An 18,540-nucleotide genomic window follows, 5' to 3' on the forward strand; every position below is an offset into this window, starting at 1 on the left:
ACCACCAAGTCTGTGGCCTTTTTCTTAAAGTGAAAACAGACTGTTACGTCTTCAAAAAGGCAAAGATTTCGTCCATCAGGTTTTTATCCATGACTATTCCAGTACGTTAATACAGTTTTATTTCTCCATATAGCAAGTTTGTGCTGTGTTTCTTTTGCACATAAATGTACTTGTATTACTTAAATAAACAATGGAAATTATGCGCATATCCGTAAACTATAAAATTTAGTATTAAGAACGATATTAACCTGGCAACTACGATCGTTTTTGAATGTTGAGGTTTGGAAGACTCGTGCTGGGTTCCCTGAATTGTATATCAGATTGGAAAAGTATACAATTATGTTACCTGGGTTATTTTCATTCAACTTTTTTTTTTAATTTCCTCACTTACCAGCTTTCTTTTCTGTGGATGTTTACCTAGATTATCCTTCATGTTTTAAAAATCCCATTTAAGTATTTAAAAGTACATTCGTGACTTTGGATATAAAAGAAAGGGGGAACAAAGATGAACACTGGAGAAACACCGTAAATTATCCACACATTATGCATTTCATAACCTGCGCAGTACAGAAACGTTCAGCTAAACATAGGCGTCATCAAGGTCCTTGGAGAAGCACGAAAGAACCCACTTACAGGACAAACAGAAAATGTAAATAAAACTTTTGTTAGTACACATGGCGTAGTATGACGAAATATTCTTTTACTGAATAAAACGGACTATATACTGCAAGTAACAACGTACGCTCGTAATGAATTTTGTACAGCTTGAGGCTTCTAAATAAAAGTTTCCAAAAAGTCATGAATAATTCTGAATACGTCAGCAAAAGAAGAAAAACTTCGACATAAAACGGTCGCTCCCACCTGTTTACACCGTTACCATGGCAACTCTTGGCTCTCCCTTTCCCCTACCCATCCTGGGCAACATTAACACTCGGTTACACACGATCGCGACGCCAGGCTAATTTGGTGGTGCCCAAAATCCTTTAGTTTTTAATATTTGGACTCCCTCTCTCTCACAGTGGCGTGTATGGCAGGGGTTTACACGTTATTCTTTCAATATACGAGTTAATTTCAATGTGTGTGTACAGTATGTATGTATGTATGTATACATATATATATATATATATATATATATATAATATATATATATATATATATATATATATATATATATATATATATATATATATATATATATATAAAATATTATACTTCTCACCCTTGCAATTCTCCTTATAACAGAAATACCAAGTAGGCAATGCATCTCTAGATTCCACCATTTTTCACTTCCAGTCAACATCCTCACTTTAATTCAGTAGAAAATTATACATTCCCGTCTGCCTTTTAATCTACTTATCTTGCAAATAAATACAGGGTTTGGGGCTGCCACTTCATGCCCCTGGTCAACTGGCGACTGTCACACTGAACAGGACAGCAAGAATACTACAGGGGTATTATTTCCTGGCATCTACAGGGTTGAGATGTGATTACCACTGAGTTCATGTGAAGAGGCTCATCTGCCATTTAAGTGGCACTTAATCTCCCAAGGGATCAACTACTTTCACTAGGTACTCCTCTGCCATGGGACACATTGTAGCTACGCCCCAACCCACTGGCATTTCCAATATGATATACATGGTTGCTGCTCAATCACTATTTAAGGGCATTTCCTCACCCCAAAAAGGGTTCACAACCATCTACTATGTGCTACTCTCACCTCAGGATATAGGGCACTAAAATAACAAGCTATTGGTATCTCCTAGGTAGTACTACTTGCTGTCACTGTAGTAACAGCCAATTATAAGGTTTTGACGTGTTGATGCATCACCATTTCAGAAAAAAAAAGTTCATCATGAATGCGCAAAATGCTTCAAAGCATGGAAACATTGGCAATCAGTCAAGAGACCCTTCAGTTTCACACAGATACCAGTGGACAGAGCATTTTGAAAAGTTAACTGACCTGTGTATGTGTGTGTGTGAGCACACGTGTGCATGTATATTTAATAATTAAGACTTGGTCATGTGTTTGTTGCTGACCCCACAGTCTGTTTTTGAGCTATAATTTCTCTCTGAATGATAATTTTATTATTTACTTACTGTTGAACATAAGTTAAGTACAGTAAAATCAAATGTAAATTACCATTTCATACGAGATACAAATTTCTGTTAAACATACAGCAGAACTTTTTGTCAAAGATATACTTAGTACTTGTATTTTGATTTTTCATGCAAAAATTTTACTAGGAAATTAGGGAAGGAGAGTAACTATTTTGGGAACATAAAATTACGAATATGAAATTGGAGGAGGGATGTGGTAACACAACACTTGAAAAGGCAGTTCCCAAACACAGAGATAGTTTGGAAACTTGGTGTGAGAAGGGATGAGGAAAAATTGTTCAGAAAAACAATGGTTGTGGAAAAAAAAACAGTACAAAAACATGTAGGAATGACAGGAAATTATGGTAAAAGAGGATACAGGAAAACATAGATGATAGTCACCCAGGCACAAGAGCACAGGACAGAAGGCAGTGGAGAGAACTTATTGCACATCTAACCCCATAAAGAAAAATCTTACTTACATAGTGCAAGTGTTTTTTAGATACGTTTTTGTCCTACATACTTAATTTTGATTTCTCTACTTGACTACCACATATTTTATAAATTTAGTATTTTCTTGGTATACTTATTTCACTCTGCTCTGAACTATTATTTTCTTTGTACTGTATTCCATATTATCATCACCTCTTAGTACTCTTGGGTGATTTTGTTGGCCTTAGGTCTTTTTGGCTTGATGACAAGTGCACTATGTTCTTTTTGGCTGCATCACATGTTCTGCTTTGTACTTACTCCTATATCTTAAATAACTGGTCAAGAATTTCCAGGATAAGAGCAGTGTGCCTTCATGTCTTCAATGGATAGAGATCCTCATCCTTTGTGCGGCTCGTTCCAATCCAGTTACCTGGAACATGTGCAGCAAATAGCAGCAGAAGTGGTGCCCCAATTTTCTGCATATCTCAACATATAAGTAGATTCCTGGCTCCAAGATGTCAGTTCAGGTGCCAACCTGTTACTGGATTCTTGTGTTTCTAGGTCTTTATCACAGTCACCTTCCATGATGTTTTCTGTTAAGGCACAACAACTGTTAGATGAGGTTTCTTCTCAGCCCATGGCCCTCCTTTTCCCAAGGGCATGCCCACTCAATTATTCCCAGTGACCAGCCTGTCCATTCCATCTCTACTCCTGCCTTGCCCAAGTAAAAGACCATGTCTGTCTCTGACCATGCTATATTCCCGTAGGACCTGTTTAACTGCTAACCTGGAGCAGCAATTTCCATGTTCCATAAGTTAAACTGGTATATACTGCTCCACATTCTTTTACAGCTTATGCTTTTCCAGTTGCCTATCCAGAAGACTATAAAATTCATGAAAAGATTTTGTTTCAAGTCCAGCAGCAAGTTTTTCCACCATGCAGTAATAACTCCAGTCTAATTGACTGTACTGTTGGCTGGTGAAATGCATCCTCCAACCAATTTTCATATATCTCCCGTGGCAATTCCTGAACCTTTAAAGTGTTTTTCCAAATGTGATTGCACCCACAGACCATGACCTGTCAGTGTCTATTCCTGTGGACCGCCTCGTAGATGAGCCTGAACTGCCTTTTTCTCAACCTAACTTTGATTTGGTCACACCAAACAACAACCATTATAGATATGACACTCTTCTTGTAGTAAACGAACAAGCAGTGACTTGGTAGACATCAGGATTGTGATCAACATCACTCAACACAAAGAAGCAAGGACTACAGGAGATTTGGGGTTGCAGATAATGACCAAGACCTTTCTGACAGTGACCAGGGAAGGTTGACTATGTTGTTTGACTATGAGCGACCATTCCTCACCTTACTAAAGAGGCCATTGCCACTCGAAAAGGCATAAAGACATATTCTTGTTCTTAAGATGGGGAACAGACTGGTGTTCCTCCCCTAACTTCCTAGAGAAAGTAACTGAGACATGATATTCACTATTAATGATGCCTCTTAGGAACTGTTGCATCTGCACCCAGGTACATCCAAGCCTTCAGCCACCTCTCATTTTGCAAGCTGAGCTCATGAGGTATTACATCTGCCATCCTTATCTTCTTCTATGCACCCCTCCAACAACATGTCACCTTCTAGAGGTAACAGAAAGCGATCCTCAAACTCAGTTATCTAGTCATCTGCTGCAACCCTAGACAATTGGCCAGCAGATCACCAACCATCTAAACCAAAGATTTATTCCACCGGATTACTGACCATATTCAAACACTTGTACAATGCCCAGAAGTAAATGGGCATGCCTTTGTTTTTACCATTCGCTCCTACTAGCTCATCTCCTTTGACCAAATATTTACTAAAAACCCTTTACTGTATTTTGATGTTTCCAGTGTCATACTTCTAGCTTCTATGGTCATTATCTTGAAATTCATCTGCACAAACATGGGGGAGAAGGCAATGCCAATTCAGTAAAAGGAATCATATTTTGAAGCATCATATTCTAAAAACTTGCTTCACAAGCAAGTATAAGTTTGTCAAACATCTTTCAAAATATAATTTCAAGGCAAAGAAACAAAAATTTAAATTAGGGGACTATTAATGGCTGAAGATGTTACGATCTTAAAAAAAACGTTGTTTCAATAGTCACGGGTAAAAAAAAACCCACAAAAAATTTAGAAATCTTTCATGCAATTCAATGTATTTCTCCTCAATTCACCTATAAGGATGTACCGCTGACAGTGTGCCTCAAGCAGCATACTGTAATTTGTACATAAAGTTTTTTGCAGCACGCTGAAGTCTCAGGCTGCATTAATTTCTGCCTTTTTATTTTCATCCATTCCCCTTGTCCTTTCCTGACCAGCTGTCTAACTTGTTTTACTTATGATCAAATCCTCTGGACAAGCCCTATGACACAATTTAGATGTGACTTAGTAATCTTGTGAAAATATTGCATATTAAATAATTTTTCAGAGAACATTACACTTAGGACTCTGAAATTTAATTACCTAAATATATATTCATAGATAAAGAAAATTATTTACCTCTACTTTACATTGTGAAAACCTTAAGAAAAACATACTATGGCAAAATAGCGCTTGTGCATGCAGCTCATAGCACAGATAAACAACATTAAGTGTATAAGAAATTCCAAGTAAATAACATAAACTGTTAAAAATACTGTACATTCCATTCAGTATATCATTTAAATCATTGTTCATGCTTGAAAATAAAGTAAGCAAATACTGAACATTGCATACTTCTACTATTTGCTGATTGCTATCACTACTGCATGAGTTAAGTGAGGTGCTAATTGATTTGGTCCTACTGCTCATAGCCTGAATACGAATTGTGTCATACTACTGCTCATTTACTCATGTCCAACGTCCTTGTAAAATATTCTAGTAATTAAAGATATCCAGCAATAATCCTACAAATAATGAAGCACTCGTAAACCTGAACACACCTTACAATATATTTATTCGAAAACCTACAGTAAACTAGAAATGTTTACTAGACCCTAGCTTGGATATGCTACATCCCTTTTAAAATAACCACTCCTCCAACCAATCCATCAAAGTTTTCTCCCATAACTTGTTAAATCTGTAGCCCTTTTCATCAATTTTGCCCTGATTTTGCTACCCAATAACAACAAACTAACTGGATTACCATCACTGCAATCTGTTGCAATGCAACTTTCTGAGATCATAAGCAGATTCAGATAATACAAAAAAGGCACACTTTTAAGAAAAGACTTTTACATGCACTAAGTGCCGGAATTTACTCAAGGAGGATGAAATTTCCAAACCAATAACGAGTATAAAGCAACATCAATTTTATGAACAAAGATTATAATTTACGAGAACAATATCCTCACATTAACCAGACTCATTATAAATGGAGAGAAAAAATTATATCACCCATCCTTAACTCAGCAAACAGCTATTCTCAAATGAGCAACTGGAATTTCAACACTATTCTTTCAATGCCATTATTTTTTAAAACCCAAGATACCCTCCGGTCCCAAGCCACACCGCTTTCAATTTATTGTTTTTCATCTATTCCCTTTAGTATCTCCCTCACCTAGCTGCACAACTTTCCTTGCTTTACTTGGCTATAATTTTCAGTTCTCATATAAGTAATACTGTAATCCTTTAGGTGAGCCCTTTGATAAACTGGAAATGTAACTCAGCGGCCTCATTCAACTTCTTTATGATAAATGAACAAATATGACCCATTACTTCAAGGTTTGATTATCCTAGAAAATCCAGTGTGAATACAGTACAGGGCAATTCTAATTTATGCATCCCCTTCTGCTTCACATAAACATGCTAGAGAAAAAAAATAACAGTAACACTTACATCGATGACAGAGTCATCCCCTAGAGCCCATCGATGTCCCTTTTGATATGCAAAGTCGTTGTCGTTATGGGGTCGTTGACAAAAATAATTCACTTGCTCATCATCTTGAGAACGAGCAAGTGATCGACCATATTCCGCATACTGGCCCTGAACCTGCAACTGAGCAGAGAATCAATTTTTAAATACAGTCAAATACAATGATTTCTGTGCACAATTTACTACAGGCAGTCCCCGGGTTACGACGGGTCTGGCTTACAACGTTCCGAGGTTACAGCGCTTTTCAAATATATTCATCAGAAATTATTTCCCGGTTTACGACGCATGTTCCGGGGTTATGACGTCAATCCGATGGAAGAAATATGGCTACAGAACGGCAGAATAATAAAAATTTGGAGGTTTTTTATGAAAAACTCAATAAAAATGCAGTTTACATCATTTACAATACACCCAAGGCATTAAAAGTAATGTTTTCTTAGGATTTTTGACGATTTTTTGGCTTATGACAATTTTCGGCTTACAACGCAGCGTAGGAACAGAACCCCAGTCGTAAACCGGGGACTGCCTGTATTTGGTTTCAGCACATAATTTACTGAAAGTAATAACGAAAAGTGCATACAAAAAATGAATGATCCAAAAAACCATACAACCAAGGTGCTTTGGGATCTTAAATGTTGCTAACAATGCAGAGGTCTTTCTTCTTGTTACAATTACATTACAAAATAACAATGCTATATGCTGTATACTGTACACCCATGGAAAAGGCTATTTCTAACATCTCTTCAAAACAAACACAAGTGCTTTTTTGGACAAACTACTACAGCATGCCAAATATTATTAATACCAGCCCTGACAGCTTTGTGGTCTAAATAAAATGATATTTTTATAATAAAATTAAGTTTCATTTATACTTACCAAGTAATTACTTAGTTATAGCTTTCACTCACACAGCAACCCTAAATTCAAAAATTGTAGCAGAGCTTCAATTGCATCGTGTAGGTGACAAGCCCTGCCCACTGCATGGGTGCATGGATAACGACTCTCACCAGTGGCTTTGTTCTGCTTGTGCCCTTATGTCCATGAGTGGGGAGGAGAGAGGGCTCTGATTCTATAATTACTTGGGAAGTATACATGAAACTTAATTTTACTATAAAAATATCTTTTTCATATAAGTAACTTACCAAGTAATTACTTAGGTGAATCCCACATTGATAGGGGGGTGGGGTGAATGGACACATTCTACTCGAAAACATAAAGGTGTGATAATGATTTTGAAATAGAAAGGATGGCTAGCATTGAAACAATGCTTGTTGTTTCCTTACCTGGTAAGAGAGCTACTGCTAGTGGATACTGCCTCTGGTTGGTGCTCATCTTCACCTGTAGTGGCATGGCGGTTGAGCCAAGGGTTGCCTCTACATCAGTGGGAGTCTTGCAGCAGAGGATAGGCCTGAACGCTAACAAGACATACATAAAACAGTGCCCTTACCCTGGGCGCAGTACCAATATATCTAACAATCAGACAACGCTGTCACCTACACTGACAAAAAACCACTATGCATCCTTTAAGACTGGTGGGAACCCCAGGTACAAAGTACCCCAAAGCTCTCCAAATTTGACTTCCTACGTCAAGGCGAAGAGAAAGAGGAGAGAAAGAATTTCTCCTAGGCTTCTTTCCCAAATACCATGCCAGCCACTGATAATGGCCCAAAGATACTGCAATTTTCAAACACTGTTTCAACTTCTTTTAAGTAGTGAGACGCAAAAATCGATTTGCACCTCCGAAAGGTTGACTGAAGAATGGACAAAAGGGATAAATTATACTTGAAGGCGAGAGAGGTAGCGACTGCTCAGACTTTATGAGCTTTCACTTTGAACACAGGCAAAGTGTCTTCCTGAGTCCGAGAATGCCCCTCAGAGACCAGGTCCCTTAAGAAGAACAAAAGTGCGTTCTTCAAAAGAGGGCAAAAGGATTCGTGACTTAACTCCAGAGGTTGCTAGAAGGTTCTCTGATCTTCTCGGTCCTTGCAGATATCTTAGGGCTCTGACTAGGCAAAGAACCCTTTCCTCTTCCTCCGGGTCCAAGATTTCCATTAACTCCTAATATGAAAGGAACAAGGGCAGGGCTTGGAAGGATCCTCATTCTTGGCTAGGAAACCCAGGGTAAAAGAGCACACTGCATCTCCTTGGGAGAAGCCTACCCTCTTGTCAATAGCTTGCAGTTCACTAACCCACTTGGCAGTCGCCAAAGTTACAAGGAAGAGCATCTTCCAAGTGAGGTTCTTGAGGGAAGTGGAACTGATAGGTTCGAAATGAGGGCCCGTAAGCCACTTTAGCATGACAACTAGGTTCTAAGAAACCATATTGGCCTTCTTCTACTTAGAAGTGTTGAATGACTTGCTGAGGTCATTAGGATCCTGGTTTGATGACAGATCCATACTTCTATGCTTCAAAGCCAAGGTAAGCATTGCTTGGTATCCTTTAATGGTGGAAGAGGACAGACCTCTAGAGGTCCTCAGATAGAGGAGGAAGTCCATTATTTGGGTCAAAGATGTCTCAGAAGATGAGCCATTATGTCTGAGGCACAATCGATGAAAAACTGTCTACTTTGATTGGTAGACGTCGCAAGAAGATTGTCATCTGCACTTTGCAACAGCTTCTGCAGCTGCTCTTGAAAAACTTTCACTCTGATGAGTTTCCTGACAGTCTGAAGCCTGTCAGAGAGAGAGAGTGGACAACCTTTGGTGTTATCTCTTGAAGTGAGGGTGTTTGAGTAGCCACTGTCTTTGGGGAAGCAGCCTTGGGAAGTCTATCAAAAGACGCACAAGGTCCGCGAACCATTCCTTCATAGATTAGAACGGAGCTACAAAGGTCATCGAGATGTTGTGGTGCAATAAGAACTTGTTCAGCACTTCCCTCAACATGTTGAAGGGCGGGAAGGCATACAGATCCAGGCCAGGCCAGTCTTGGAGCATGGCGTCTGTCGCCCATGCCAGTGAATCTGGGGCTGGGGAGCAGAAAGAGGAAGGCGATTGTTTCTTGAGATGGCAAACAGGCCTGGAGTCGGTTTGTCTCAAAGTCTCCAAAGGTCGAGACAGACCATGTGATCCAGGGTCCACTCAGTGGGAAGGACCCGCTTCCAACAGCTCATTTCATCCGCCAGAACATTTAGTTTTCCTTGAATAAACTGAGTGACTGGCATTACCTGATTTTGGTAAGCCCAAAGAAGATCCTTTGCTGCCTGGCAGAGGGAAGAGGAATGAGTGCCCCTTGTTTTCATATATATGAGTGCTGTGGTGTTGTCCGCATTGACTACCACTGTCTTGTAAGTCATGGTCGAGAAGTACTGAAAACCTAGATGAATGGCCTTCAACTCCCTGACCTTGATATGAAGTTTCCATTCTTCTGGTGACCACATCCCAGAAACTTCCTGATTTCCCATAAAGAACTCCCCATCCTAGATCAGAGCTGCTGAGTAGAAGTCTAGGTTGGGGCTCGGAAGACGAAGAGACTTTCCCTGCGAAAGTCTTCCTTCAGACAGCCATCGCTGGAGGTCCGATTTTATTTCCTGAGTGATGGGGAACACGACAGAGTCCGGTTGGGTTTTCCTGTCCCAGTTGGCTTTTAGGTAAAATTGGAGGACTCTCGTGTGCAATCTGCCTAATTTGACGAAAGTCTCGATGGACAAAAGAGTCCCTAGTAGGCTCATCCATTGACGAGCCGAACACAATTAGAGGTCGAGAAAACTGCGGATCGTCTGGAGGCAGTTGGCGATTCTCTTGGGGGAAGGAAAAACCTGAAAATTCCGAGGGTTGAGAATCATCCCCAAATAGAGAATCTCCTGTGTCGGGGCTAACTGGGACTTTTGAAGATTTAAAAGAATTCCTAGTTCCTGAGTAGGGCGAAGAATGCTCAGTAGGTCCTTTGTGCACTTCTCCTTTGAAGGGGATCGAAGAAGCCAGTCGTCCAGGTAAAGGCTGATGTTGATTCTGATTGGGTGAAGCCATTTGGCAAGAGGGGAGAGGACTCAAGTAAACACTTGAGGTTCCGTGGAGAGGCCGTAACAGAGGGACAGAACCTGGAAGACTTTGCCCTGGAAGGCGAACCTGAGATACTCCGGCCGGCTAATGAAGAGTTAGAGGAATTTATTTCTGGTGATAGAAATTCATTTCTCACTATAATGTGGTTCGGATTCCACATTTAGCTGTAGGTCCCGTTGCTAAGTAACCAATTGGTTCTTAGCCACGTTAAATAAGTCTAATCCTTCGGGCCAGCCCTAGGAGAGCTGTTAATCAGCTCAGTGGTCTGGTAAAACTAAGGTATACTTAACTTCCTGGAGCCCAGATGGATGGGGATATGAAAGTATCTGTCTTGCATGTCCAGTGTTATCATCCAATCGCCTGGGTGAACAGACGTCACGACTGACTTGTTCATTTCCATCTTTAACTTCGTCTTCTTTACGAAGTGATTGAGGGCACTTACGTCTATGACTGGTCTCCAACACCCCCCCACAATGTTTTGGGAATTACAAACAGACAATTGTAGAAGCCCTCTGTGCGGATGTCCTCGACTTCTTCTATGGCTCTCTTCAGAAGGAGAGGAGATATTTCCTTAAAAAGGGCCAAATGCTTCTCTGAGCCTGCTGATTAGGCCGTCAAGACAATGGGAGAGGTGACCAAAGGAGGGTTCTCTATGAAAGGGATGGAGAAGCCCTCCTTCAGAATCTTGATGATCCACTGGTCTGCCCTTCTGTGATTCCACTTCTCGCAAAAATGGAGAAGTCTGGCTCCTACTGGGGCATGAAGGACTTCTTGTTCACTTCTTGGGCAACATTTTGGAAGGGCTCTTCTTGATGGTTCTAGTTGGGAACCGGATGTTGGAGCGGGGTCTAGATTGCAACTTAGGCTTGTTTCCGCGAAAGGGAAGGTGTTGCAGTGGAGAGACCATCTTAGGTACGAACGACGACAACGAAGAACTCTTGGGGTGCTTGGAAGACTGAGCTAAGAGGTTTTGAGTGGACTTCTTCTGAAGGTCAGATGCGATCTCTTCCATGATCAACTGAGGGAAAAGGTGAAGTGGATCCAGGGGCAAAAATAACAATGCCAACCTCTGAGACTGAGTGACTCCTTGGTGGTGAAGGAGCACAAAGTTCTCTCTTCTTCAGAACCCGATAGAGAAAAGGGTCGTGAGTTCCGAAGAGCCATCCCTGATGCACAACACCACACTGAACAAGTCCACCACAAAGTGCTCATCCAAGTCCTTGAAGTCTTCATCTTCAAGACTGTCCAATCTGAAGCTGAGCACACAGGTTCTTAATTAGGTGGTCCAGCTCAGCTGAAGAGAACACAATCTTCACCGAACCGAAAGCCGAATGACGAGAAGTCAGTGAGGCCAGAGAAGTCCCCTAGGGAGGAGGCAGCCACTCCCAACTAAGGAGCTTCCTGGTGGTGTATGACAGGTATCTTCTCTTAACCAGATGAGAGGGAGGATGGCGAAAGTAGCCTTGCCTTGCTCTCTTTTAGCATCTACGACAAGGAAAGAACCATCTTGGGGAGCCTGGAGCTATCTTCTGGGAGGCTCCTCATCAGGAAGGAAGAAGCAGGCGAGGCTGGGGCAGCTGGAGCGAAAAAAGACGGACTACTCTCCAACGGGTAGCGAAGAAGAACTGCATAAGCTGAAGGAGAAGCAGAGTCTTGGTTGATCTCCTCTTCATTCTCTGATGAGACTGGAGACGGCTACATCCTGAGCAGGCTTCGAGGTGGGAGATTTCTTAAGGAAGCTCATGATTTCAGACAGCTGTTGCCTGATGCGTGCCAAAGAAAGCTCACCTTGATGCAAGGTGGGCGCTTGGTGGTCGAGAGGTAGACAGGCGGTGAAGAGTTGGAGTTGGGCACATGGAAGGTGGTGCCAAGTGCTCTGGCAGAGGCACTGGGCAGTCAGAAGCTGGTGCTGGGCACACTGGAGCTGGGACTGGCTGCTCGAGGTGAGACGGGAGCTTAGGGGATAAGGTGCTAGGATTGGTGCTTCGTGCGGTTGACAAAAAGGGGATCAGGAGAGAACATTACTGTTGAATCCCATGGATGAGAAGGAAGTCAGACTGAGGCAAAGACTGAGGGCTCCACAGTGAGGCTGCAAGAAGGCTGTGGGCTGCTTAAAGCCCCCTTGCACAGCTTAACAGGCAGCGGAGAAGACAAACGGGTGTCATCCCCGTGCTTCTTCAATGGCCAGGACTAATCGAGAAAGCGCCTCTGACAACCATGACTGGAATTGAAATTTGAACTAGACGACAAATGCTGCACATCCAGAGACATGCCTTTCCAATGGCTGTTTGATGAAACCTGGGATTTTGCAACAGGCTTGACTGAAGGGCGGCAACCCGTGGGCAAACCCCACCAGCCTCCCTTTGACCTCTGGTGTCTTCTCCCAGGGTTAGGGGAGCGGGACAGTGACCTTCGTCTAGGAGAGCCTGCAGGACGAGAAGCCACCTCCTCCACTTGCACTTTCTCACAAAACTTTTTGCCCATTAGGGCTTTCAGGGACACCCCCATCTCAGACACTGAACTCACTACTAGGCTCAACTTCTTATCGAACTTGGATTCAAGGGTGGCAATGGCATTGGGGTCAGAAGCATGGGAGCTAAGCACAGGAGTTTGAGGAATGATAGGAGGAGGGCTGGGAATAGGAGAAAAAGCATTATCTGGGGTAGAAGGAATAGCAAGACTAAGATCTGACTTAGGCTTAGGGGAAGAATCTAGGCTAACAGAAGCCCTACTTTTGGCCCTAGAGGATGCCCTTCTCTTCCTATTCTTTTCAAGTTTACCAAGATGAGATTCAAGAGCCTTCTTCTTTCTCTCATCCAGTCCTTGCACTCATCACAAGTATTCTTCTTAGAACATACCTGCCCTCTACAATTACTGCACATGGCATGTGCATCATAGCAAAACTTAGTCAGCCTAGACTTACAGCCTTCACTACAAAAGTGAACACTAGAAGCAATCGAAACAGACATAACTAATTCAAAAGACTAATCCAAAGAAGCAGCTTGAAGGCTACACAAAAGCGACAATACTTCACCGACTTCCAGCGAGAATACTCAAAAACTGGTGAAACAGGATTGCAGCAGCTCAACGATGTCACTTGTACGCTAGGCAAAAGCAGAATGACGTTACTGGCAAGAGTCGTTATCCACGCACATGTGCAGTGGGCAGGGCTTGTCACCTACACTATGCAACTGAAGTGCTACTTCGATTTTTGAATTTAGGGTTGCCACGCAAGTGAAAGCTATAGCTAAGTAATTACTTGGTAAGTTACTTATATGAAAATGACTAATAGTATAGTAAGTAATTTTTTAAAACAAATCACTTTTTTTATATACATCCATTACTTATGGTCAGGCCTTTTAGTGTGCTTCAAATAGTCCCAGATGCCCCATTCCATTAAAGAAACAAGAAATGGGATTCAGCTGGCACTGCACAGGGACAGGGAGATCCCTAGATCTCAAGTTGCCCCAAGTATGATTTTATGAAATTTAGGCTGTCAAGCCAAGCATTGGGGCACTTTCAGCCATCTGTACTTAAAACTGAAAAGAGGGAGTTGAAATGGTTGACCTCCATGATGAAGAGAGCCAGAAAATAAAGGAGATAAAGTATACAGATCTATAGATGAACTGGGAGAAAACCCCACAGTTGCACTACAAAGTAATAGTTAGAAGTGCTGGCCAGCAAGGTTGAAGAAAGGAAGAAGAAATTGAGGTAACATAAAAGGCTAAAAACTAGGTGCAGCTAGGGGACAAGGGAATGCTACAAATACCCTTAAGTAATTCCTACAGTGAACCAGCTCCCTTGAGGATCATTCTTGTGCTGATTCATACGCTCAAAGAAATTAGCAAGACCAGGAGGTGGGAACTCATTATATGTACAGTAATGTGTCTACTGGAATGTTATCTTTCTAAATATTTATATTTATTTTACCACAAACCCATTAGAGTACTAAGTATGAATATCTGCTTTGGTGAGAAGGATCAAACTGCTTAAGATACCAAAATTAGCTAGTTGATACTTGCGTGTTCTGCCTGAAAGGTCCTGGAGACCAAAGTTAAGCATCAGAACCTCATTCTCGAGGACATATAAGGATTGGTGTTAATGAGAAAGAAATCCTGTTAAGTAAAAGTAACTCTAGAAGCTTAATTGCTTACTCTGAGTATACCTTCCACTTCAAACATGTCAGGGAATATCATATGCTCCTCTAGGTGATCATTACTGTATTATCTTTACTGACCCATTTAACGTGACCTCTAGTTAAAATACTGGACTCACAAAGGGCTGGCCCAAAGGGTCTGTCTTCAATAACTAAATCTGAAATTTATTTATTTATTTATTTATAAACTACTGGCTAAAACTTGGAAATTTACATGAGATATGTATAACTGTTAGTGATGACCTGCATTCTCTGCACTCAGGGACTGTCATGTGACCTATTCATTAAGTACCTGTGGGTTAAATGAGTGCAGCTAATTCAATTGAGATAAAACTACCTCAGTGTGGTATTCTTTTTGTTTTTAATAATGCCACATTTTGACCATAGGCTTGGTCTACTTTAATTTGATATCAGGTTCATTATTCCTTAAAATCTGCCACTTATTAAACATGATTGATTTTAGAAATATTACATAATCACTTACCAAGGAGGCTACATTTACTCTGGTCATAGTAACTGCACTGTTAGCTGCTTCATCAGCATCCTCATTTCCCTTTATGCCCCAATGGGCAGGGTTCCAATATATTTCAAGAACAATAGTTCAGAAGAGCTTTAACAGCACTATGAGAATTACTGAAAGTTGCAAATTTCTGTGGTAGAATACTGTTAACCCTTAAATGCCACTGGACGTATCATACGTCAACTAAAATTGTTTGTTGGGTGCCAAGTGGACGTACCGTACGTCGACTACAAAAAATTTCAACCTTCGGTCAACTTTGACTCGACCGAAATGGTCGAAAAACGCAATTGTAAGCTAAAACTCTTACATTCTAGTAATATTCAATCATTTACCTTCATTTTGCAACAAATTGGAAATCTCTAGCACAATATTTCGATTTATGATGAATTTTTGAAAAAAACTTTTTCCTTACGTCCGCTCCAGAAATTCTTTCGTCACGTTGTCGTAATGTTTGCACCATTTTATATTAGTCGTTACATAAAGTTTTATATATGGAAATGTGCGCAATTTCATGTAGAATACAACAGAAAATAACTCATGGTTGTAGCTTTTATCAGTTTTGAAATATTTTCATATAAATCACGATAACTGCCAAAATTTCAACCTTCGGTCAACTTTAACTCGACCAAAATGGTAAAAAAACGCAATTATAAGCTAAAACACTTACATTCTAGTAATATTCAATCATGTACCTTCATTTTGCAACAAACTGGAAGTCTCTAGCACAATATTTCGATTTATGGTGAATTTCTGAATAAAAACTTTTTCCTTACGTCTCTTGTAGCGGTAACTCGGCCGAACATCTCAGAAATTCTTTCGTCACGTTGTCGTAATGTTTGCATCGTTTTACATTAGTCGTTTCATAAACTTTTATATATGAAAATGTGCGCAATTTCATGTAGAATACAACAGAAAATAACTCATGGTTGTAGCTTTTATCAGTTTTGAAATATTTTCATATAAATTACGATAACTAGAAAAATTTCAACCTTCAGTCAACTTTAACTCGACCAAAATGGTAAAAACGCAATTATAAGCTAAAACTCTTACATTCTAGTAATATTCAATCATTTACCTTTATTTTGCAATAAAATGGAAGTCTCTAGCACAATATTTCGATTTATGGTGAATTTTTTAAAAACATTTTCCTTTGTAACTTCGGCCGAACATCTCAGAAATTCTTTTCACGTTGTCGTAATGTTTGCGCCGTTTTATATTAGTCGTTACATAAACTTTTATATATTGCGCAATTTCATGTAGAATTATGGTTGTAGCTTTTATCAGTTTTGAAATATTTTTATAAATTACGATAAATAGAAAAATTCGACCTTCGGTCAACTTTTCGACCGAAATGGTAAAAAACGCAATTGTAAGCTAAAACTCTTACATTCTAGTAATATTCAATCGTTTAACTTCATTTTGCAATAAATCGGAAGTCTCTAGCACAATATTTCAATTTATGGTGAATTTTTAAAAAACATTTTCCTTACGTCCGCGGTAACTCGGCGAACATCTCAGAAATTCTTTAAATCCACGTTGTTGTAATGTTTGCGCCGTTTTATATTAGTCGTTACATAAACTTTTATATATGAAAATGTGCGCAATTTCATGTAGAATACAACAGAAAATAACTCATGGTTGTAGCTTTTATCAGTTTTGAAATATTTTCATATAAATTACGATAAATAGAAAAAATTCGACCTTCGGTCAACTTTAACTCGACCGAAATGGTAAAAAAACGCAATTGTAAGCTAAAACTCTTACATTCTAGTAATATTCAATCGTTTAACTTCATTTTGCAATAAATCGGAAGTCTCTAGCACAATATTTCAATTTATGGTGAATTTTTTAAAAAAACATTTTCCTTACGTCTGCGCAGTAACTCGGCCGAACATCTCGGAAATTCTTTCGTCTCGTTGTCGTAATATTTGCACCGCTTTAAATTAGTCGTTACATAAAGTTTTATATATGAAAATGTGCGCAATTTTATGTACAATACAACAAAAAATAACTCATGGTTGTAGCTTTTATCAGTTTTGAAATATTTCCATATACATCACGATAAATAGAAAAATTTGACTTTCGGTCAACTTTAACTCAACCGAAATGGTCAAAACTGCAATTGTAAGCTAAAACACTTACAGTCTAGTAATATTCAATCAATTAGCTTCATTTTTCAACAAACGGGAAGTCTCTAGCACAATATTTCGATTTATGGTGAATTTTAAAAAAAAAAAAAACATTTTTTACGTCCACGTGTTACGGATTCATGCATCATATTGTGATAATATTTTCTCTGTGTTGCTTTTGATCGTTTTACAATTTGTTATATACCAAAATCATCACAATTTAGTGTACAATACAAAAAAAAAAAATAATCCGTTAGCTTTAACCGTTTTGCTCACAGCGCGATTTGTATAAAATTATATATGAAAATTCTTTTTTTGCGCTGTCATATATTTCAATATTTATATATGATAATGATATTTTTTTTCATTTCTGATGGTTGCATACTAAACTTCAGGCAATGACAAAAAAAGGAGCCAAAAATGAACTCTTAATCTTAAAAACTAAGCATGCTGTGATTTTTTGAAAAAACTTTTTTCCGCTTCGGCGCTAACTCCCGAACGCCGCCGGCATACGGGAGACGTTTTTGTAAATAGAGGCTCGGCGTTTAAGGGTTAATATTAAATACTTAATTAATTGCGCTCAATTCTGCTGTAAGAACAGACACTGTTTGATAAAACAGAATTAACATGCTTTATTCATGAAATGACAGCAAATTCTACACCTGATAAAGATGAGGAACCATCAGTATGAACTGCAGAGTGGGGAACCTTTGCATCTTATTGTTACTACCAAGTAATTTTGATGAAGTTCAGGAGTCTATGACAAATGCCACAAATGAGTACAATTCCAAACCTTAAAGGTAGTCCAGTGAGGAGGTGGTTTTGTTCTGGATATATCCAATCCTCATATTCACTAATTCATGAAAGGTGGAGGATAGTTACTTATGAAAATGGTAAAAGTAGCCAATGACAAGACTTACCCATTTATTGGGGAACAGTGACAAATGCAAATGATCCTGGGTCTTTGCATCACACACAATAAGATAATGGATAAATGCCTGGATAGGTGAATGATTACGAAGATAACTTTGAGTTGACTACCCATCTGTGTGTTGTATTCCAGAGAAGGAACTCACTAATGTGTCTAAGACATCATTATATGAGAGATATAAAAACCACTTCCAATGAAGATAAATTTAATTGGTACATAAGTAAAAAAAGCTCAGATCTCGTAGACAACCAATAAGGCAGAACAACTCAGATTTTGTAGACAAGCACTGTAATGTGAGATGTTTTGCCATTGTTATAGTGCCTATAAGTCCTGCAAATAAACAGCCTGACCTAGAACTGAAAATAATTCTTGATCACTTGC

The 18,540-nt window shown here is 39.6% G+C and overlaps 1 protein-coding gene across 12 annotated transcripts in view; it reads right to left on the reverse strand.

The window, feature by feature from the left end:
* Positions 1-18,540, reverse strand: part of pum (pumilio) — a 393,939-nt gene that overhangs the window by 356,982 nt on the left and 18,417 nt on the right. For all 12 annotated transcript variants that reach the window (XM_067084468.1, XM_067084466.1, XM_067084471.1 and 9 more), the window contains exon 4: positions 6,390-6,548. In XM_067084468.1, the coding sequence (XP_066940569.1) occupies positions 6,390-6,548 (159 nt within the window). The remainder of the gene's footprint in view (positions 1-6,389; positions 6,549-18,540) is intronic.

The sequence above is a fragment of the Macrobrachium rosenbergii genome, chromosome 41 (assembly GCF_040412425.1).
Source record: "Macrobrachium rosenbergii isolate ZJJX-2024 chromosome 41, ASM4041242v1, whole genome shotgun sequence".
Lineage (NCBI taxonomy): Eukaryota > Metazoa > Arthropoda > Malacostraca > Decapoda > Palaemonidae > Macrobrachium > Macrobrachium rosenbergii.